Below are 22503 nucleotides of genomic sequence, written 5' to 3' on the forward strand. Positions count from 1 at the left end.
TGCTCAGCTTTGTCCTTGTGATCCCAGAGCCTTGCTGGGAGATCAGTGACCTTTCCTTACTGCCTTAAATATAAATAAATGCCTTTGTATCTAACTTTTCTTGCCATGTTGATCTTCCCCTTTGTGAGTGTCTGTGGCACCTGCTATGAGAGCAGTCGTGCCAGCTGTAATAGCTGGAGGTGAAACATTTTCTGTGGGACCCTCTGCCAGCTGGTAAAGCAGATGAAGGTGAGCTACTAAGTTTTTGTTACTGTTTATTAACGCAGTCTGCACTTAAACATACCTGATTGACTCCTGCACTGTGACTTAAGGCTTCATAGCAAGCTCAGACAATGCAAATGCGATGCCAGCCCAACCCAGGCCATGAGATCCGTGTCCTCCCCTGTCAGGGAGAACATGAAGCCCTCCAGCTCACGCATGTTCCTGCCGAACACGAAGAAGCCATTGGTGTTGGAGAGGCTGTTGGAGCTGCCCCCAGCATCACCAGCAGCTCAGCCACGGCCCGGTTCACCAGGATGTGATTCAGTGGGGAGCGGAGCTTCTTGTAGCAGTTGGACACCACGATGACCAGCCTGTTCACTGCTGGGGCACAGGCGACCACTGTGCCCATCAGCACAGCCCTCCCCACATATGTGCTCTGTGGGGCCTGGTAGGTAGGGCCACTGGGGGCCATCAAAAGGCCCTGGGTCCCATTGGGAGGTGCCTGGGAGCTGTTGGAGGACATCGGTGCTTCTGTAGCACAGCACCTGTTGACCCTTCCCAAAAGCTGCCTCTTTATAAAGCCCCAGAGAGGAGCTTTGTGTTGAAACACCTTAAGCTTTTTCTTTTTAATCTGAATAACTCACCCTCCTTGTTTTTTGTTTTTTGTTTTAAATAATCAGCTCTTTATTCCGGAGGGGATAAAGTGTGACTTAAGCCAAAAACCTGCTGCCTGCCTTCTGCCTCATTTAATCAAGTAAATAGGTTTGGTTACGTGAGCACTGCTGTGACAATGCAGCCCGGTGCTGTGGGCACAGCGTGGGGTGATGGTGGTGGGGGGAGCCCCATAGGCCATGGCTGTAAAGCCATGCCATAAACACGCTGTATACTGTTGATATAACCACACTGCCTTTGATATAGAGTACAAATAGATAGTATAAATATATAAGTATATATCCACTACTACAAATACATAAAGCCATATATTTATAGCTCTATAGATACAGTGCGGACAGGGCTGGGGTGATAAGTCTGCTCCTTCACAATGTCTGCAGTGGAACAATTCATGCAGAATGTGGTCTGAATGCAGCACAGGGCATTGCATGGCTCATCCCCAGTGGCCTTCTGCTGATGCAGCACCTCTGAGCGATGCAACCCTAATGGGAACTTAAAGGTTTGGTACCTAATCCTCCCTTGCCACCCTGAAATCCCCTGGATTCACACCCTGGGGATGTGGCCAGCAGAAAGGAGCAGGCGGTGCAGAACGATCCCCTGGTTTAGAAGCATCAGGTGGTACGGCCAAGGCGAGACTCATAGGCTGCACCTCGTTTTTTCTCTTTTTTCCCCTTTTTATTTTGGGTTCTTGTTATAAATATTAACAAATCTGACAAAAAGTACACAGAGAGATAATACTGAAATACAAAATTCCTTTAGGATGCAGGTAAGGACGATTTCTGCAGCCTTCACATGGTAGCAAAACATCGGTATCAAACATGTCACAAGGCGGGCGCGACGACCACCGCTCTGCATGCAGCTGGGATGCACGGACAGTCTGCTTAGAAAAGGCTTCGGTACAAAGTGAGGAACCCCACGTGCCACAGTGGGATGTGCTCCATCCCATCGCTTCTTGACGGCCTTTCCATGAGCTCCCGCACCCCAAAATCAGCCCCGGCAGCATGGGGCTGGAGCACCAGGAGCATCCTCATGGGCACGCTGCTGGCATCCCAGTAAAATCCATGCATATCTGTAGAATGCATTACAAATATGAAGTTATTAAAAAAGACCCTATGAACGTTTTTCTCCCCCCCCCCCCCCCCCCCCCAACTCCAATATCAAACATGGTGTAACGCTATCGGAACTTGGAAAAGTCAACAGAGGTTTCCAGAGATCTGATTGCTTTCAGAAAGGAAGTCGTCGACACCAACGCGCACACGGCTACACGGATCTGAAGCTGGAGGGAAGAGATCGAGACCGGACGGCACAGCAGATCCTCCGAAGGAACTGTGGTTTATAGGCTTCTGATATTCCTGCCAAGTTGCAGCATTTGGCAGAGTTCTCACCCGCCGGTGCCTCATTGGGTTCTGTGTGCTCGGAGGCTCCGGGGAAGGGTTTGCAGGGAGAGCAGGAGGGAGCAGGAGCCGTTCCTGCTTTATTCCTCGTGGCAGATCCCAGGGAGGCCGAGCTGCGTTGTCAGAGAGGGTGAGCACAGATTGTCTGGAAGAAAAGCCAACAGCCTTCCCATGTTACCAGAGAACGCAATCGTTCCGACGGAGGAGCTTTAAATGCATAAAAGACTGTTTAGGCCCAGACCACAAAGACTGACAAACCACCAGGAACGGGGCACGGCGGCCTCAGTAAAACAGTCCCATGTTTTAGTGATGCCTTTTGCTCGTAGTAGATACACAAACGAAGACTGATGCATTCATTTTTGCCACTGAATTGCAAGGCAGCGAGAAGGTAAGTCAGTACAGCGACGAGTTCGGGAGAGGAGTCAGACCTGTGTGCATGCAGGTGTGTGCTGAGTGCGTGCGTGTGCACGTGTGTGCAAGCACGTGGTTGTGCACGTGTGTGCGTGTGTGTGTGCACGCGTGTGCATGCCTGTGGGTGTGTGTAAGGTGCACAGAGGCGTTCTGGAAAAGCTGCAGGGGATGGGACCCATTGAGCAGAGCTCATGGCCTCTGCCTCGCTCCCTGGGAAGCGCTCCCCTCTCCAGCACGGAGCTGTGCCCTGCAGCCCTGTGAGCCCAGCACTGCGGGGTGCTCAGTCGCTGAGGACGGCCCCCGGCAGCTCGTTTGTCAGCGTGTGCCAGCGCTCGATTTTCTTGTCCTTGTTCTTCAGGCAGTCAAACCAGTGCTTCAGCCGCTCGCCTTTGGCGTTGATCCCTAGCACGACTCCACCTTGAGAGAGACAGAGAGGAGAGGTGGGTGTGCAACGGGACGCGTTGGGGCACAGCAGGACACAGCCATGCCAGCCCTCCCCAAGGCCCCCGCTCGCAGGTCCCATTTGCAGTTGTGGCAGCAGAGCTATCGGGCTCCTGTTAGCAATACATCACCACAGCTGCTCACAGCATCGCTTCGGTGGTACTTTGAAGCCCAGACATCCAACAGAGACAAATGAAACCTCCCTGTTCAATTGGATTTTTTTTTTTTTTTTTCCAGGAAAAATAATCTGGAAACATGGAGGGGGGGATGAGCTGCTGCTGCCTGCTTGGGTTGGGGAGAGGAGGCTCAGGTGCACAAGAGGAGGAAAGCAGAGCAGAAAAGCAGCAGGAAGGCATGTAGGGATGGAGCACAAAGCAGGAGGATGGAGAAGGGCAGCAGATGAAAAAGGAGCAGGCATATGAGATGGAGATTAAAAAAAATGAGCGTGAGAAGAGAAAAGGTAGTGGGAAAAGGAGAGAAACCTCAGATGGAGAAAGGGAAGAGGAAGAAGTGAAGCATGAAAGAAGCAGCAGGGATGGAGGGACACAAGGTGCAAGGGGGGTAAAGTGGAGAGCAGCACGGCACAGGGGGCAGCAGGAGCACAAAGAGAAGGAAAAGGAAGGTGTTGAGTGAGGGGGAAGAGATGGGACAGCTTCTCCATTGGGAGAAAAGCCAGGGGAGAAATTGGGAAAGGAGAGAAAAACAAGGAATGTTTGTTCTCCACAACAGCTGTAAGACATATGGTGCTCCAAGGGGCCCCACTCACCTATGAAGTCATTTGATTTCCCGATGTCGTAGTCCCACACGGTGACTTCTAATGTCTTTTTGGCCAGGTCACCATGCTTTATCTCATAGCAGAACTCCTGCAGGGAGACCACGAGTGCTCAGCCTGAACGCACACAGAGCCCAGTGCTCACGGAGCTCACCTCCATCCCTTCCCAGTGACCAAGTTGGTTTATTTTTCCCTTTCACTCACAGCACTGAGAAAAGCCCATCGGGTGAGAACCACAGACCCACCTCGTTAAATTCAGGGTTCAGCGTCTTCTTCTTCACTGCCGTCTTATGCTTTGACTTCTTGTCCTCATCTGGCTTCAAATAACTGCAAGGAAATGGCTCGCACATCAGCACACAGCTGCAGAGCCAGCAGGAGCATCCTCCGCATTGCTGTGCCCCGGCTCTGTTCCCATGCTTGCACCACTTTCCACCTCTTGCTCATCATTAAAAATCAGGGTTTGCACTGAGAAACATCTCTTGTCTGCCTGCTCAGCTTCCACCCCTGCAGACACGATCTACGTCCAAAATACCACGAAAACTGAGGACTCATTCTTTTGCTTTAGGGATTGAGCTGTTCCTCTGAGCATTCAGAAAAGAAGGGGTGGGTTTTTATATAAATGTCTCCACTCCCGAACAGCGATTAAAGAATCTGGAAGCATTCTGCCAACAAACTCCACCACTGAACTCCCACAGGCTGCATTTTATCTCAGTAGCATCATCCCAACAAACACCATCCCTGTAAGTGCTGAATTTTGGGCCAGAGCCACGGGGGACAGGGACAAGGGGTGAGGGATGGGTGTGAGTTGCATCCCTTAATGAGATCACTTAATTTTCACTCAGGGGAGGGGCAGGGTGGGGTGCACTGCCAGCATCACTCACGTCTTGACATAGGGGTCTGAGTATCCATTGGCATCCATGGCAGCCAGGTGGGCGCAGCGGATGATGCCCACCAGCAGGCCCTGCTTCTGCGAGCTGTACTTGAGGGAGATGAGGATCCGGCCGCGCTCCTCCAGCGACTTGTCCTCTGTTTTGTCTATCTGGGGAGGGAATGAGCCCAGTCTGGGGCTGCTCGCCCGCTCCATGAGCAAGCACCGCATTCAAAACCAGCCCCAGTGCTGTTTGCAACGCGCTTTTGGTGTCACGCAGCCCCATGGGGACGTCGCTGTGACCCCTCCCACTCACCGGCAGCTGCTTCTCCAGGCAGATGCTGAAGTTTTTGGTCTGGTTGGGCTTCAGCTTCTTCAGTGGGATCCGCGTCTCCCCGATGAACTCGTTGTGGCGGAACTTGTCCTCATCACAGACAGAAATCCTGGGGACACAGGGCAGCATGAGCACAGCACAGCTATCTCTGTGTCCCTGCTGCTGGGGACACCACCGGGGGTCCCTCTGCCTCCTCTCCCACCAACGTTTCCCTGCTCTTGGCCTTAACAGTTTTTGGTAAATGAAATTTATTTGGGAGAGGGAAGCTTAATTACAGATAAATAGTGCCCTCCAACCCCATGTCAGTGGAACAAATGTCCCACTGTGGTTTATCCACGGGTGGAGCATCTCTCCATGGATGGTTTTATCCATGGGTAGGTGATCTCTTCTTGGGAGTTTTATCCACGGGTGGAGGATCTCTCCGTTGGTGGTTTATCGGTGGGTAGTTTATCCACGAGTGGTTTCTCCATGGTTGGTTTCTTCAGGGATGATTTATCCATGGATAGGAAGGTTTATGTGCGGGCTGTTTATCCATGGGTGGTTTCACTATGGATGGGTGGTTCATCCACTGCCAGTTTGACCACCAGAGGACAAGGACCTGGAGAGGTGCTGTGAGGGATGGCTCAGCAGTGCTGCACAGGGAGCACCAGGCCAGGGGAGCGGGCAGAGGGAGAGGGGTTGGGAAAAAAGACCAAGGGTTTTCACCATGGGGAAAGCACTCTCCAGAAAACCATCCCCAAATGCAGCGTTACTATAGATACTCCTGGAGAAAAACACCCCACCAAACAGCCGAATTCTCAAAGAGAATCTGAAATGCAGGCTCGCTATTTTTTATTCTACTTCCCCCTCTCTTTCTTTCAAAGACCCAAACCAGCAGAGGAGCAGCAGTAACTCCATACAAGAGGCAATCACCTGTGTGTGTAGGGAGAGAGCACTGAGTGCAGAGCCAGCTCTGCTCTTACACCAGGCCAATGCAGATTTTACCTTCTGATAATGTGAGTAACATGTGCCCCTGCCCCACACCCTCCTGACTGCCTCCCCAAAGCACCCAGAGGAGCCAAGGCAGCCTGCTGCTCTGCCAGCCCCAGCCCTGGTTCTTCTCTATTGAACCACGTTGGGCTGGTGGTGCCTTGCCCCATCAGTGCCGAAATGTGAGTCAGATGAGTGCAGCTCCAAACCCAGCCCTGCCCTTGGAAATGGGCGTAATGCAATTACACCAGCTTGAATTTTATTACAAGGAATCGTTGTGATGGAATTCATATACCCTGGGTTAGAAAATCAGCTCTATGACAAACAGAGAATCCAGCAGCCGCCCTCGCTCCCTGCGTGAGCCCTGGAACGGGAACATCACCCCCGTGCCTCTCCCTCCAACACAACTGGCTTCCTCATGCTCTGACACCTCCCAGCGGGGGCTCTGGGCTGTGGGAGCACTGTGATGGGGTATTGGATGCCCACGAGCATCCCCACTCGCTGCCCTCCCACTGCTCCGGCCCTGACTCACTGCAGCTCCAGCCGCCCCACTGCTGACTCACGGCGTCAGCCCGCATAAGGAGCGGCTCTGGCCTTATTGCTGGTGCAGAAAGAGGAGGATGAGGTCAGTGAGGAACTCATCTGGGGCCCCCCACCCTTTTCTGCATGCACAAAGCGGGCAGCGGATGCCGGAGATGTCTCTAAGATCCCGTGCGGTCCCTATAGCAACTTGCATAGCTCTCAGCGGATGTGCAGGACGTAGATGATGCTTACATGTCATAAAGAACACGGGAAGAGACAGCGGCCTGGAACTGCCCAGCTCTCCCTGGAACAAAGTGAGGTTTCATTGCTGGGCTCCATCCCAAAAGCTCTGCATCTGAGAGCACAAAGCACAGCAGTGCAGTGCCCGCATGGCTCCAGCACAGAGCAATCTGGGACCCCACGGCCCAGGGAGCTGTGCTGTGCCTTTCGGACCTGATCAAATACTATTGTCTGAATAATATCTGTAATGAGTCATGATGTTTGTCAAACACATGATTAAACAAAGAATTCCTGGCATTCGCGGGCACGCTGAGTAGCACATGAATAATGCATCGCTCTGCCAATATATCTAGATATGAATAATCAGATCCTGTCCCTGGCCAGCTCTGGTATTTATTACCAATGTGATCTATTTACTGCCTATTACATGGGATTATTTAAATGTAGGTGATCGAATTCTGCCCACATTCATGTCCCTATTGGTTTCCCATGCCCCTTGCATGCCCCCCAGCCCCATAGAGCAGACAGCCCTGCTGCTCAGGCTGGGTCTGGATGCAGGGACTTCGCTTGATGAATGGATGAGACCTTTCAAGATCCTCCCACCTGCTGCATTTCCTGAAACCCGAAGGATGGAGGAGTTTGAGGGGGCTGCTTCATTAACAAAATGCTGCTTGCTCATCACTTGTATATCACTGCTGCACCGCAGGGCCACGTTTGGTGCTGGGTTCCCAGCCAGGAGCAGCCCAGCTGGGCAGGGAACACTGAGAGCCCTTTTGCAGCCCTGAAGCCCTGCGCTCCCTGGGCAGCTTGAAGGCAAAGACTGCGGTGCTCTGATCCACACTGTTGTTTTCCCGTGGGAGGGATTCCACAATCACAGCTCTGCCCCTCTGCAGCCCAGCACCAACAATGTGCCTGGAGCCCCTCGGCCCCATCCCATCAGAGCTGCCACCCAGACACATCTGCCTCCATATCCATTGGGAGCTGCAATGCACGCCTTCTGCCCGACCAAACATCGCTTCCTCCAAAAAGCAGGAAATCTGAGAGAGGAGTTACACCAAAAGCTGCACTTTCTACCTCGTGCCTTGTTTGTAATGAGCTACATCTCATCTGAGCGTGCCTCAGGATAAAGAAAATCTCCTTCACCAGTACCTGCTGCTGTGAAGGTGGAGAAGAAGAAAGAGGAGGATGGGAAACAGCTCTTGGGGAAATGAAAAGCAGTCAAATTTTGAGTGCTGGCTCCTTCATGCAAGATTAGGAATGGAGCCATGGGAACCCAAAGCTTTGTATCAGCAGAGGAGCAGCCCATGCAGTGCAGCAGCCCTGGCCAGTATGCTTCTTCTACCCTAACGCCGTTCTTCTCCAGAGCCACTTGCAGGCAAAGCAAAAGCTCCACTGCTTCTCTCTGTTCTCCTGGCACAAAAACCATCCCAGGGTGGAGCTCTGACCACAGCAGCCTGCAGGAAGGGACACCACAGCACCGGGCACAGCATCACTGCATCAGCCGTGTAGGGAGCCAGCACTGCAAGGCGTGGGTCGGGGCTTTGGGCTCCCTGCTGCATTTCAGCACATATCTCAGCAAACATCTCCCCCAAACTGATTTCCACGCTTGAAAGGCTGCAAACTTCAAAGCCCTCAGTGGAAAAAAATAAAAAAAAATCCCCACCGCTAATAATAATAAACCAGAGGCTTTCCAGCCCGGCGAGCCTGCGGCACTTTCAGCATGACTAATATTTTCCATGTGAAATAATAACCCGCGGTGCTGAATTCCTCATCTGCACACACACTGTGACAACAGGTGGGCTCTGCTCCCCCAGCAGGGCTGCGCTGAGGGCATGGGGGAAACCATCAGCTCCAGGGGCAGCTTTGGAGCAGCAGGGCCGGGTTCCGGCTGCGGGGTGGATCCATGATGTGTTGGGGCCAGGATATGACGGCCTGTCTGCATACGGATCCCCATCTCCCAGCCTGCATGGGATGCTCTCCCAGCACTGTGATGCCGTGCGATGCTGAGCACACAGGGACCAAACCTCAACCAGAGATGATGAGAAATATGTCCGAATGCACGTCTCTTATCGCAACGGTTCACTGCTCCATCCCAAAAGCTGGGACAGGAGGAACCCATGTCTCCAAAGGGGAATGATTGAGTGGTGCAGGGAGAGGTGCCAGGGGTCCCCAAGGCCCTACCGCAGCGTTTTGCGGATCATGTCCTCGTCGGTGATGCCGTAGTAGGTGAGGGTCTCATTCCAGGTGGGGTTCAGAGTGTTGCGCAGCGTTTTGGTCCGCAGCTTATTTGCCTGGAAAAGTGATGGAGGTGAGTGGGAGCTGGGCAGCCCCACGGGGAGCCCCCCATCCTCTCCCAAAGCGCCCAGCCCTGCATCCCCCCTGCTGGTGCTCAGGCAGCAGAGTCTTGGCAGAGGCAGCGAGAGCAGGGATTGCATTTATACAGCAGGAGCGAGAGGGGGGTGGGAAAAAAAAATACCACGTCTTTTCAGGTTCATTAAAAAACGACCAATTTGCAGTTCTGGCTGGTGCTTTGCATTCCTGCTTCCAACACAGCTCCCAACCCTGGCTGACTCAAAATAAGAACTGTAAATAACTTCCTTCTAATGCGTTCTGTTAGCGGGGGGAACACTTCCCAGCACTGCAGCCCTGCAGGCGCAGCCACGAGCGTGGGACCCCCACTTTGGGGGCGGGGGAGAGGAAAAACAGACCTTGAGCCTTCGCCCTGGAGTGGAGGGGTGATACTCAGCCCTGGTGTGTGTGCCTTCTCCCCTCTGCATGGCCCCAGTGCTGCCCAGCCCCCCTAAGCTGTGTGCCTACAAGAAGGGGAGCGGCGCGCAGTGGAAGCGCTGACAGCTCTCCTATTTCCCACGGAACTCAGAATGTGGTTAAAAACTCCCTCTGCTGCCCTGAACGTTATGAATTAATTCGGCTGAACCGTAACGAGTAAACACGCCTCCCCCCAAAAGGTCTTTCCTTCAGTGGTAAACTGAGAGCGTAATTAATATTCATCACACATACATTTAGCATTTAAATTCCGCATCCCCATCAGTTACACCGCACTCTCACTACACATCAATATCTTTAATTACTCTTCTCTCCAGCAAGCACTGAACTTCAGGAGATGGAAATATTTCCCTTACGAGTGATACCACGCGTTATTATGATCGGAGGGGCTCAACATGCCAAAGAAGAAAGACAAAACCAAAGCAAAGCAGAACCGGTTTGCTCCCAGCGGGGAAACCCTCACTGCTCCAGCAGGGAAAGTGATGGGGAGGAAGGGAGAAATGAGTGCTTCTCACCTTGCTGGCCCCGGGAAGCAAGTGCAGCTTGACATAGGGGTCGGCCAAACCGTTGTGATCCATTGGCTTCAGGCCCTGAGGGAGAGAGTGAAGAGCAGGGTTAGAGCAGCTAACAATCCCCAAACCTGTTTGTGGCTATGCTGCTGCTCCCTGCCCTCACTGGAGTGGCACAGCCATGGCATGGTCACAGTGCCAACTGGTGATGGGTTTTGTGTGTGGCTTCCAAGCAACCACGGGGCTGAAAGCAATGGCAGGGCAATGCCCCAAACCTGCACAAAGCCAATTCCACAGTGAAGAGGAGCAACTGCAGGAGCACAACAAACAGAGCTTCTGTTCCCAGGTGGGAATCACAGCCCTAGAAATGCCACCAGGCTGTGTGGGAGATTTGCAGGGCTGTTTCATAGCTGCAGCTGGCAGAACTGTGCCCCTACGGCAGTGTGGGATGAGAGCACAAGCAGGGGCTGCTTTAGGATGGGTCAGAGTGAGGAGATGGGTAAATGGCCGCATGCTCCATGTGCATGGGACAGCACTTCCAGCCCCACCTGGGCTCCATCTGCAACTTGTTGAGCCTGGTGCCTCAGGGACCATGTGCTGACTTCAGGGAGGGCTCTGCCCTGCAACCAAATGGTGCCCAGCAAAGAGGATTTGGCTTCTCACCCAGAGCCAGCAGGATAAAAATATCAGCAGCGAATGTAGGCTGCATGGCTCTGCCTCAACAGCACCGCAGCTCGCATCACCTCCCCAGCACTGCCATGGGGAGCACAGGGAGAACGGAGCTCCATGGGCACTCACGGCACACAGGGATGGCCCCAGCACGGGTTCAGAGCTTGATTTGGGGCTCAGCACCTCATCTGGGGCTCAGTGCTCATTCACAGCAGAGAGAAGCGAGTTCTGCCTGCAGGCTTCGTGCCCCACCTGCCCGGATGCTGCACGGCAAATGAAATCATAAAGCGAGCAAGCAAATTCCCATGAAAATGGATGGAGAGAGAGAGGCAGCACTGTAATTCACCCATCCATTCAGTTCAATTAAATTACCTTCTGAGGAGGCTATTAAAGGCTTTTTTAACAGATGTGCTATGGAGGATGGAGTGACAGGAGCCTGCAAAATGGGTCCCAACGCCATGTCCAACTCCGTGAGAGGTTGGGAGTAATATGAGGACCCCAGGGGTGACAATGCCATCATCCTCACTGCACGGAAAGCCATAAAACTGCTCTGAGAGAGCCGAGGGATGATCAGTGGCAAGGCAGGTATCCCTGTGCCCTGTTAGGGAAACTGAGGCACAAAGAGACCCATCAGGGCAACCCCTGGAAGGATGAGCCCTGAGCTCCTGCTCAGCACAGCGCTTGATGGCTGCAGAGCAGAAAAGGGCCATTGGGCCACAGCTGGTTGGGTTTAATCCAGGTTGGTGCCTTCAAGAGCTCACGAACCCCCTCCACAGCAATAACGGGACTCAGGACTAGAGAAGCAGGATGAACGAAAGGAAAAGGGAGGACTGTCTGAGGGGCGGTGGACTAAAGAAGGAAGACAAATGTTGGAGCAGCACAGCCCAGCCCAGGGCAATGCGTGTCCCAGCACCACCCTACAGCTCTGCAGCTCCTGCCCAGCGCCGCCCGCCGGGGTCCTGGCCCTTACCTTTTTGTAGTCAAGTTTTGGCAGCTTTCCCCAGGCGAGAGATGAAATGAGAGCGAGCAGATGGCGATGTAAATAAAAGAGAAAAATGGGAGAATGAGAGCAGAATGGAAATGAACAGGACTGCAACGCTTGAATGTCAGCGTGGTGGGGGGGTGTCCCGCACGGCGAGCGAGGCGATGCCGCGTGCAGGGTCAGCTGCAGAGCGCACAGAGGGAAACTCAGGGCATGGAAGGGGATCCTGGCCCAGCAGCCCCAGCCCTTCCCAACCTCGTGGGGAGGGGTCCCTCCAGGCCCCAGGGCTGGGTGAAGGCCAGGAGTCGAGCAGCGCCTCGAAGCTCCATGCATTCAGAGGCACAGTCAGGACCTCTGCTGGATGTTCTACTCTGAAATGTGCAAAAAAAACCCAACAACCCAAAAAACCAACAAAACCAAAAACAACCCACACCAAACCAAAATAAAAAAAACCCACCCTAATTGCTTCAATCATGCAGACGGCAAAGGAGCTGAGGCAGAGCACTTTGTGGCAGTGATTAGCAGCATTTAAAAGAGCCATTTATAAACTGACAGCCGGTCACAGCGTTAAGTCAATAACAACATCGGGTTGGGAGCTTTGCTAAAAAAAAACATAAATAGCTGCAGCCAGCGAGGCATGGGGATGGGGCTGGGATGGAGGGGATGCAGGCATGGGATGGAGCTGGAGGAGATGTGGGCATGGGATGGATTTGGGGCTGGAGGGGATGTGGGCATGGGGAAGGGTTCTGTGCTTCCAGCAGGGCTCTGATGGCCCCATAATGCCCACTGCAGCTCTGCTCCTCACTCACCCGGTGCGATACGTACCTTGGCCTTGTTGATGGTGCAGTGCAGGGCGTTGTTCTCTTGGTCATAGAGCAAGCTGAAATCCAGTGTCCCCAGAGCAGCTGTGAGAGAGACATGGGGCATTATTCATCAGAGACATCCAGTAAGAGCTGGCCTCTCGCCCAACAAGTGCAAAAGGGGTGAATGAAAGTGTTGGAGGAATGCAGAGCATCGTCCAGTGAGCTCTGGGACAAAGCAGAGGGTCTCTTGGGGGGCTGTTCCCCATTCCTGGGAAAATTTGGGCAGTGTGGCCAAGTCACCATGGGGACACATGCTCAGCGCACCCCGCAGCACTGCTGCCATGCCCCTCATGCGTATTTTCAGGCTGACACCTTCAAATTAATGCTCTGCCAATGGGATCTGCTCCCAGTTCCAAACTGTACGTTAAGCCCAGTGAGAATGGAAATACTTTTGTGATTGAGATGAAAAAATGCTTTCAAATAGAGCAGTGTTCCCTTACAGCACTGGCAATCTGGCTGCAGCTGTGCATGGGTCCAAGGGGAAGGGCCAGGAGGGCAACGCATGGACCTCAGCAGCAGGAGTTCAATGGGTTTGAGAAATTCTTTCCCTTTGTTCTGAGCAAGTCACACCGACAGAAGAAATGGAAAAGCCAGAGCAACCTACCATCCTGCATCCCCCCCAAAACAAACAAACAACAACCAAAAAAACAGAGCAATTTTGCTTAACATCGAGGCAGGGCTCGCTGCCCAGGAGGTAAATTGCACAAAGCATGTGGCAGGAAATTGGGGGTTTTCTTCCCATTGCAAAGCCTCTGCAGAGCAGCTCTGCGGGGGTGGTGGCCATGCAGGGGACAGAAAGCTCTGTGCTGCAATTTCACAGCCATCTTCCAGCCCGGCCGCACGCAAGCTACAGGTTCACTTGCTAGCAAACAGAAATCACTGCTCCTGAGCAAATATTTCTCCTTCAAAGGAAAGCAAATATTCAGAGGGGTTTCTGCCAGAGTAATGCACCTCCTTTGCTCTGGAGTAATTTCATGGCACGTTAGCTGCCAGTTCAGGTAAGTCATAAATCAGTGGAGTTCACCCGCAGGGCTCAGGAAGATGGCAGGGATGCAGGTTGAGGCTGAACACACCACAACTCCTGAGTTCCCCATGGGTTCAGCCCAAGAGATGCTTCCACCCAAACCATCAAATCATCACCACCCGAATCATCCAAAACAACCAAATTATCGCCATCCAAAACATTGCCACCCAAACCATCACCGCACAAACCATCCAATCCACCCAAGCCATCACCATCCAAACCAACAAACCATCAAACCATCCAAACCATCAAACCATCACCCACTCCATCAAACAACCCAATCCATCCACACCATTGCTACCCAAACCAACAGGCCATCAAACCACTCAAACCATCTCCATCCCAACCACCCAATCTATCCAAACCACCCAAAATATCACCACGGAAATCATGGGCTTATGCCAAAGTCAAACTTTACAAATCCAGCCTTTTGCTTATGGAAGATGAACCCTCCACAATCACAGTCTCTCCATCCCCACCTGCCCTTCAGCCAGCCACAGCACACCCTGGTATTGATCATACAAAGAGGCTCGGATGGCTGGATTTGGTCATTGATAAAACAAATTAAAGGCTTGGTGTGGAAACTGGATTTGGTCAGGAAATCTTAATGGAGCTCCATGTCCAGCCATGCAGTGCTGCAGCAGATGCACACTTGTGGCTTCACACCGCACGATGGGCTTTGGTAGTGCAGGAGCAAGTGAGTTTTGATTCCCAAGAAACCAAGCTGTCTGCTTTTATTGCTTTCATTGCTTTCATTGCTGTTATTGTGGTTATTGCTTTCCCCCTCCCAGCCATCCTCGCAGCTGAGATGGAAGTGGATTGTGCTTTTAATTAGGGGAGCAAGTGCCTAAAAAAGAAAAGGGCAGCAATTAGGCAAGAAGCACTGTTACCAGACATATTTAACTCTGCTGGACTATTCTGAATGCTGCCCTCTAATCACACAGACTGCAAATAAAAAATAATGTAAATAAATGCCTTTGTCAGGCGTTACAAAGGCAGCTTAGCGCTCACCAGACAGCAGGCAGGAGGTATCATTATTATGATGATTACTCTGCTCCAGTGATAAAACAACCATTAGGAGCTGTGAACTCATTAGCAGGTTCTGACCCTCCTTCCCAGCCACCAAGTGGGAGAGATGGATGGGGAGGTGCCACCAACGGTGCTGGGAAGAGAACCAAATCTGACTTGCGTGGAACGTGGCATCTTCCACCATGGACCTTTGGGCACGGGTGGCCCCAGAGCAGCACAGAAACTTGGGCACAGCTCACAGAGGAAAGCAGCGATGGTGTTTTCCCTTCCAAAACTGAGGAACCTTCTGCATCGTCGCTGCCATTAGAAAGCCCAGCAAAGCGGCGCGCTGCGAAAAAGTGCAAAAACCCACTACAAGACTAATTAAAAAGGAGCCCAAAGGCCTTAAGTCCCTCTGCTTATCAGTGCTGGTGCTCCCAAGATAATCTGCTCATGGATTTTGTGCCAGGGAGATCAGAGCGGAGCGGTAAAGAGACGGCAGGGGATTGTGTGGATTAGGGCTCCCTTACAGAAGGCGCGGGTTCCGTAACCTTCAAACCGGGTATTTTTTAATGTGCTATAAAAGATTGGTCCCCATTCTTCCATTGCTTTCATTTCCTTCTGTGACGGGGATCCCTTTAAAGGTCCTGAAAGGCAGCGACTGGTTCTGTGCGCTCACAGCCCCGTGCAAAATGTCAGCAAATGACTCCGCAGGAAGAACAGAAAGGATCTGTGCCATTTCCAAGCTGGGCAGCCATGGATCCCCACAGCCGGTGGGTTCTGAGAGCCCCTGGGTTCACCCCTGGCCAACAGCCCACTTTGCCCCCAAATTGACAGCAATGGATATTTCTTCATCCCTGGCACGCTCTGGCGCAGGGAGCTGCTCCTTCCTGGAGCTGTTTGATGGATGCTCATCAGCTCCTCTGTCTTCTCCAGGAGGAGTGTTCAGAGGAACACTTATCTGCTCGGAACAGTTCAGAGATGCAATTATGTTTTACAGCACTAAATGGTCCCTGATGTCAGCAGCAATTAGACTTTCAGCAATTTCAATTTGGAGATGGCCTTCAAATCTCTCCCCCTCTCTCCCTTTAATGAAATACAGCATTGCAATTAATAACACCTCCCCCCCTCAAAAAAAATAAACTACTCTCCATCTTAAACACAGAGATGAAAGATGCGGGAAGCCCCTGGTGCTGGCACTGGCCCTTTCCTGGAGGATGGATGCTGACCAGAGCCCTGTTTGTCCCCATGCTGGGGATGACACCAACACCGCGCATGTGCCGTCAGCACCAGCAGAACCACGGCGTGATTTGGGCCGATCCGGGTGGGGGTTGGTTCAGTTTGCTGACTAAAACCTCTTTTGCCCTTCTCCAGATCGAAAAGATGATTCAAAGGTTATAAATGCGTGAAGGAGTTGTGATCAGACGTAAATATCTCCATCCCCACAATGTGTGCCTCTCTTCCATGCATCCTCCCCCCTTCCCCCGTCTCCTGGGTACCCCACAACACCATCATTATCCTGCCCGTCCTTAAGCAGCCAGTAATTAATACCCACGTTATCACTTTGCCTCCCTAATTATAACTTTGTGATAAAGAAGAGCCTTCCTAAATAACCCCAGTGCCCCGACCCCAGCCATGAGCTGCAGACTGAGCCCCCTCATTTCCATGGGGTGGGAACCATGGCTGGCAGCTGGTGGATGGGCAACGGGATGGGGAGGGATGGCGGCTGTGGCTTGGAGCTGTGGAGATAACACCAGGCAGGAATATGTGTAGGGAAAGCTGGATAAATGCTGCATCTCCCCAACCAGAGGCAGCTCGAATCCTCCCAGCACTGTGACTTCTGTGCTCAGGAAGGGACACTCACAGGAGATGGGACAAACCCCACACCTCTGTGGGGCTGCACTGGGAGGGAGCATCTCTACGGAGTGATGAATGGAGCATCCCTTGGGATGATGTCTGGAGCATCCCTAAAGAATGACACTTGGCACATCGCAGCCTAGCTGCACCAAAGCAGAGGCCAAGGTGGAGATGTGAGCACTGAAGACACCCACAGAGGTGTCACCTGGGCACTGCAGTGGGCGGCCCATGGGTGCTGTTCCAGCCCCAGCACTGCCATCCCCACACCCCCACCAAGGATGGTGGCTATACCACCACCACCAGCCGGCCATCCACACTGGGATGGGTCCCAGGGAATGCGCAGTGCAGGTGACTAATGCAGCCCTGAATCACCCACTGAGGATGTGGGGGACTGCAAGACACCCCCCAGCCCAGCTGAGCCTCAGATCAGCACAAATCCCCACCCAGCTCCCTGGTGGTGAAACGGGGCCAGCAAGCCCTCGGCTGGCTTTGTGGATGGCTGCTGACCCAAGACGAGGAATAGGCTCACCCCATGCATTTGTGTCCTACAGGGCCACTCTGCTCTGTCCCCTGGCTGAGAGCCTGCCATGCCAGGGGAGGACCCAGCACATCTGACTAAGGAGCCCAGCAGTGCTGCTGACACCTGTTACACTGCAGGGAATGCTGCTCCCACTGCTGGCACCCGGCACACAGCCCCCCTGCTTCCAGCACCACCAGTGCATGGATGGCAGCACCCATGGGTGTCAGTGGAAGCGACGTGGCCCTGAGCACATCAGCTCCCAGGCACCCTTCTGCCCTACAGCCCGACTGCCCCCATTCCTATTGCCAGCACGAGCCAAGGCAATCTGATAATTAGAGCAGCAAATAACCCAAATCCAGTTAAAGTCGCTGCTAACTGCCTGGCTGGGACAAACATGGCTTAGTGGGGAATAGCTCCCCGGGCACATAGCTGCTCTGCTCCTCCTCATGGGGTGACATGACTCCTACTCTGGGCTGGGAAGGAGGCAGTTCCTCCGTGGGGCTCACACCCGTAGCCCAGCATCCCCTGGTCGCAGGCAGCACAGGGCACAGCAGCTCACTGCCTGGGACAGTGCTCAGGACCCAACTGGCAGCCACCCAGCGCCGGGAGAGATGCCCAGGTGGGGCTGGAACATTTGGCACAGGAAAAGCCAGCACCTGCCTTGCACGGGGCCATAAACAGATCTGCTCAGTGGGAGCTCAGCCTGCCCCTTTCCCTGTAGATGGGCATGCTGCACCGCTCAGCAGCACTGCCTGCTTCCCCCATCACCTCCGGGCTGCAAACTTTGTGCTCAGCCCCGGGCAGGATCTGGCTCCTAAGGGCTGGGCTGAGCGGAGACCTTGATTTGTATCTGAGCTGGAGGGCAGTGATGCTACCCCAACCACCAGGGCTGGCAGAGCCAGACAGCAGCTGCTCTGCAGCCTGCAAGCTGCACTAAGCCGGGTGGGAAGGACGTCTTGGGTGGGGAAGGGTTAAACCGAGCTGCAGACACCTGCATCTGCTCGAGCTGGGCTCGGATGCCCCCAGCCCCTATGATGCAGATCTGTGTCAGTGGGTGAGAAATGGTGAGAAGAGTTTGCAGAGGCTGAAGGCAGCGATTCCCGGTGGGTGCCATTCCAAGCCGGGCAATGCCCATCACTGGCTGAGCACCCCTCAGGGATGAAGCAAAGAGTCCAAGCCCAGCCAGCAGCCACCGGAGAGAGCAAGGAGCCGAGCGGGGCTGAGGCAGGGAAGCGGCCGCAACGGCAAACGCAGCAACTGGTGTCTCTCAGGAGACTTCCCCAGTTTGGGTCCAGCGCCCAGCCTGGCTGCGGCAGGGATGCTCCCAGCTACCACCCCCGTCCCCCTCCCCCCCAAAGGGCAGCACCACGGTGACAGCACAGGGTTTGTCACCGCTGCAGTGCAATGCCATGACAGGCAGTCGGCACCCAGGAAGGTCAGCGAGACGGGGACCGACCCGCAGACCCGCACCCCGCAAACTCCCCGCGCCAACTTGGCGACTCACTGCAGTCGTCGGACTCGTAGCCCTCCGGATCCACCGCCTCCTCGGCTGGAGGGCACTTGGCTGGCGGCGGGGCGGGCGTTGTGCCATACGCCCCAAAGAGCTGGTCCACATCCTCGTCATCCTCACGGGGCGTCTCGGTGGGGCCGACCGAGGGCTGACTGACCGCAGGACGCAACGTACCGCTGCGGCCGACGGCAGCGGGGAGCCCGCGGGGGAAGCGGGGGAAGTAATCTGAAATCTGCTTGATGGGTTTGATGGGGCCGGGGCAGACGTCGATAGCCATGTGCTCCTGGATACTTATGGTCGTTTTCTCTCCTTTTCGGAGTGTCATGCATGCGGCTGTCCCGGCGTCCCCGAAGAAGCGAGGAGGCCACGACGGTGGTGGCGGTGGGCACGGGCTCCGCCGGGCTCCTACGTGGTTCTCGTGCCCTCAGCCTCGGCCGCCGCACGCATGCTGCTGCCGCTCGCCCCGGCGCTCGCACAGCCCCGATCCTGCCAGCTCTGCCTGCGAAGGAGTGAGCGAGACGGAGCGACGGCTGGGAGGCAGGGGGTGGGCTCTGGGTGATGTCACCAGCTAGCAACAAAGCGGCACCGGCAGCGGAGGAATGAGGGCTGTGGCCGGACCCGGGCTCTGGAATGGGCATCTGCTCGCTGCCCCTTCCCCAGCACGGCCCCGGGGGGCTGAGAGCCCTCGCCGATTCCCTTGGCTCCCGGTTGCTCTGTTTCCCGAGCCCCTCAAAGGAAGGAAGGTCACAGCCTACCACAAGGAGCCCCGTCCCCGCTGTGCTGCATCCCCACAGCTGTGGGTTGGGATGGAGCTGACCTGGCTTCAGGGGACAGCGTTGTCCCTGTGCCCCAAGGCTGTGCCCAGGAGATGCTGTGCCACGTGCTGAGCGCTCAGCCCTCTCTGTGCCCCCTGCAGAAACGCCTGTACCAGGGGATGGAGCAACACGTGGTGCTTGGATGCTTGTGGCACAGAGCGAGGTAGAGGGAAAAGCACTGTGGTGTGATGTCCCCATGTGCTCCTGGGGTAGGAACAGGGACATGGACGTGGGCAGGGATAGGGACAGGGACATGGACAGGCTGCCCAGTGAGGTAGCAGCAAGAGAATGCTGCAGCATGCTGGCAGAGCTGCCTCCAACTGGTGCTTCCACCTCAGCTCCTGTGCTCCATCAATACATATGCGCTTCCACGCGATGCCAGGAGTGGATTTTTGAGCAATGAGTATTGGAAAAGAGCAGCTATGAGAGCATGGTGCAAAAAGTTCCCCCTGCGTGTGACAGGGCAGCTCAGTGCTGGCTCTGACGTGACGTGGGGACACTCCAGGTGTCACGGCCATGTCATGCTAACCATGGGCAGCACCACCAGGTGACCCAACAGCATGCAGAGCCCATGGCAATGTGTACAGAATTGCAGCCTCCTGCAGCCTGGCATGCAGATGTCTCCTAAAAATAAAGCTTCGTTCTTTGGAGATCTTCCTCCTAAACCCAGCAAAGTGACGCAGCACCTCTTTGTCTAATGAAAAGTTCCATTTCTCATTCAGGTTTTGGTAAATGTTAATGGACTTCCCTGACTCATAACGCTCTGACACTCGGCAAACTCCCCTCATTTGTTCCTCGCCTGGAAGCAAAACGTTTCTCCAGAAGCATCCAAATTTGTCATTGCCCTGCCTGGACACAGTGCAGCCAGGTGGTGCTGAGGGTGAGGAGGGGAGGCTCCGTGCTGCCCGGCCTGGAGGTGCTCCCACATTCAGTCTCCATCTTTGGGCACAGCCTCCAGGATGCCGTGCAGGCAGCAAGAAGCAAAAATTGGGCCCGAAGCCCAGAAAATAGCAGCAAATTCCCTCTTAAATAAAGGGCATTTAAATAAATAAATAAAATCGAGTTACGTACGAGCGCCTAATGTCGTTATTGCCATTACACGAGCGTCATTATTTCAAATGTTTTCTCCAATAGCTTGCGACTCAAACACAGAAGGATTGCTTTGCAGAGTCAGGAAATAGAGGCTGTGGGGTTGGGGTGAGGCCCTGAGCTCTGCAGCCCCGGCAGCACAGATGGGTGATGCTCAGCCCCCCAGGCTGCAGCCGTGCAGGCAGGCTGCACGTGGGAATCAGAGGGGGAAAAGCGAAGGCAGCACTCGGGGCTGGCAGAGCTCCCTGCTGCCAGGACAGCATCGGCCCTGTGGGCAGCCCTGTCCCCAGACACAGAGATGGAAAGAAACAAAAACAAGGCTAACAGCCCAGGTGGGAATTTCCAGTTTCCATCAGGTCCCCAGCCTCCTGAAAGCAGCTGGAGATTTTCCTCATCTTTTGATGAGTCCCCACCTCACAAACCAAAGCAGATTGTCTTTGCTAAGCCTCCCCTTCCCACCTGCTCACCCCGCTGGGGCCGCGCAGCCCCGCAGCCTCTCACATGTGGGCTTATGTGATGGCCAGCAGGTAATGGGACAGAAATAGCACCAGGCTGGGAGACAACCACAGGGCTCGGGGATACAAAGCCGGCTGCCAGGTAAAGCCTTTAATTCCCACCGTCTGTCTAATGCCCTGGAATGTGGCTTGCTGTGATCCCTCACCTCTCCCTGAGAAGGGCAAAAGCAGGAGCTGTTTCAGCTCCAGTGCTGGCACAGGGATGGATCCTGCCCTGGGATGGCTTCAGCTTGATTTCAGTGTTTTGAGCAAGGGGCAGAAGCACGGCATGCACACATCCCAGCCTCCCCCTGCACCACACAGCTCTGCAGTGCTGCACAAACGGGATGAGGCAGCACATAAATGAAGCACGCGCCCGAAAATCCAGCCTGCCCTCAGCACACACTTCAGCCAAAGCTGTAGCAATCGCTAAGCGTCCAATTCTGCTGTCAAACTCCAGGTTTAAGTCGGCAAAATTGAGAGCTGATTCCTGCTTAATCCATTCCTTTCCAAATGGAAAGTGCGGCGATGCGACAGCGCATCTCCATCGCTTATCAGAGACTCAACAAGCGACCCCGTGGTTATTTCATACTCTGTCAGCTCAAAACCAAACCTCTGTTGGAACTCAGAGCTGTGACACAGGGCAGCCCCATCCTGCACAGCTCAGCCATCCCTTCTGCTCTTGCCCCACCAGTTTCAGGGCTGACTGAAGGCACAGCAGACGTTACAGGTTGCCTGCTTGAGATGGGAGGAGCAGAGGACACCAGGAACCCAGCCCCTTTGTGACCTTGGGGTGTTCAGGACTTGCCTTGTCCTCAGCCTGCCCTGCTAATAGACAGAAAATGTGTTTGGCTTTCTTCAAATGATTGCAGAAGGGGCTTAATTGATTGGCAATGCGTGCCCCACAGCAGCAGCAGTGAGAGATCCTGCCCTCGGCTCTAGGGAAGTGTGTGTCACATCCAACCTGCTCCAACACCCCCTGTGTGTGCTAAACAAAGCGACAATGGTAATGACAACTGGGGAATGGGGCTGAATTGTGCTGAGAGGCTCCATCCTGGTTGGTGTCACAGCTTCTGGAGGAGCAGGGGTGGCTGCTCCCTGGCTGTATCCAAAGCCATTTGGGATGGGCCCAAAACAGCCCGACTTTGGGCAGGGCGTGATGCTGAACGCACACCATATGTTGCCATTTCCATGCGAATCCCAAAATAGTCGGCGTTTCGTTTTGTGATTTTCAAAGCACCGGGTTGTGGGGATGCAGGGCAGCAGTGCCTGGTTGGCTCCATGGGTTCGGGATGCAGCGGCACACCAGGGTTTGGGGTCGGGCACGGAGCTGTGCCAGCACTTTGCTACCTGGAGGCACAGCCACCACCTGCTGCACTGCTGAGCCCTCGCCACCAAGGGAAAGGAGAGCTCTGTGCTGCATCAACTCCTATTAGGCTAATGTTATCTGCTCCTGGTGCCTTTCTGAGCTGGAGTCAGCATCCTCTGAGGTTACCCAGCTGTCTCGCCTCTGTGCTGGTTTGTTTGCCTCTCCCAGCAGGACCTGATGATGGAG

General features: G+C 54.2%; 1 protein-coding gene across 1 annotated transcript; it reads right to left on the reverse strand.

Annotated features, from left to right (window-relative positions):
- Positions 1-1545: 1545 nt before the first annotated feature.
- Positions 1546-19065, reverse strand: DOC2B (double C2 domain beta). The gene is made up of 9 exons (XM_048966704.1): positions 18545-19065; positions 12594-12673; positions 10124-10198; positions 9006-9115; positions 5076-5202; positions 4773-4930; positions 4137-4218; positions 3886-3982; positions 1546-3095 (listed from the first exon to the last, which is right to left on the reverse strand). Exons 1-9 carry the CDS (start codon positions 18873-18875, stop codon positions 2959-2961), a joined length of 1197 nt encoding a protein of 398 aa, XP_048822661.1. The 5' UTR covers positions 18876-19065; the 3' UTR covers positions 1546-2958.
- Positions 19066-22503: the final 3438 nt, after the last annotated feature.

The sequence above is a fragment of the Lagopus muta genome, chromosome 20 (genome assembly GCF_023343835.1).
Source record: "Lagopus muta isolate bLagMut1 chromosome 20, bLagMut1 primary, whole genome shotgun sequence".
Taxonomy (NCBI): domain Eukaryota; kingdom Metazoa; phylum Chordata; class Aves; order Galliformes; family Phasianidae; genus Lagopus; species Lagopus muta.

Excerpts from the sequence above, each read along its gene's own strand:
- DOC2B (XM_048966704.1), bottom strand. The coding sequence starts at position 18,875 with ATGACACTCCGAAAAGGAGAGAAAACGACCATAAGTATCCAGGAGCAC. Across the intron at positions 12,674-18,544 it reads CTACGAGTCCGACGACTGCA|CTGCTCTGGGGACACTGGAT; the intron begins GTGAGTCGCCAA and ends TCTCTCTCACAG. Across the intron at positions 4,931-5,075 it reads GCCTGGAGAAGCAGCTGCCG|ATAGACAAAACAGAGGACAA; the intron begins GTGAGTGGGAGG and ends TTCCCTCCCCAG.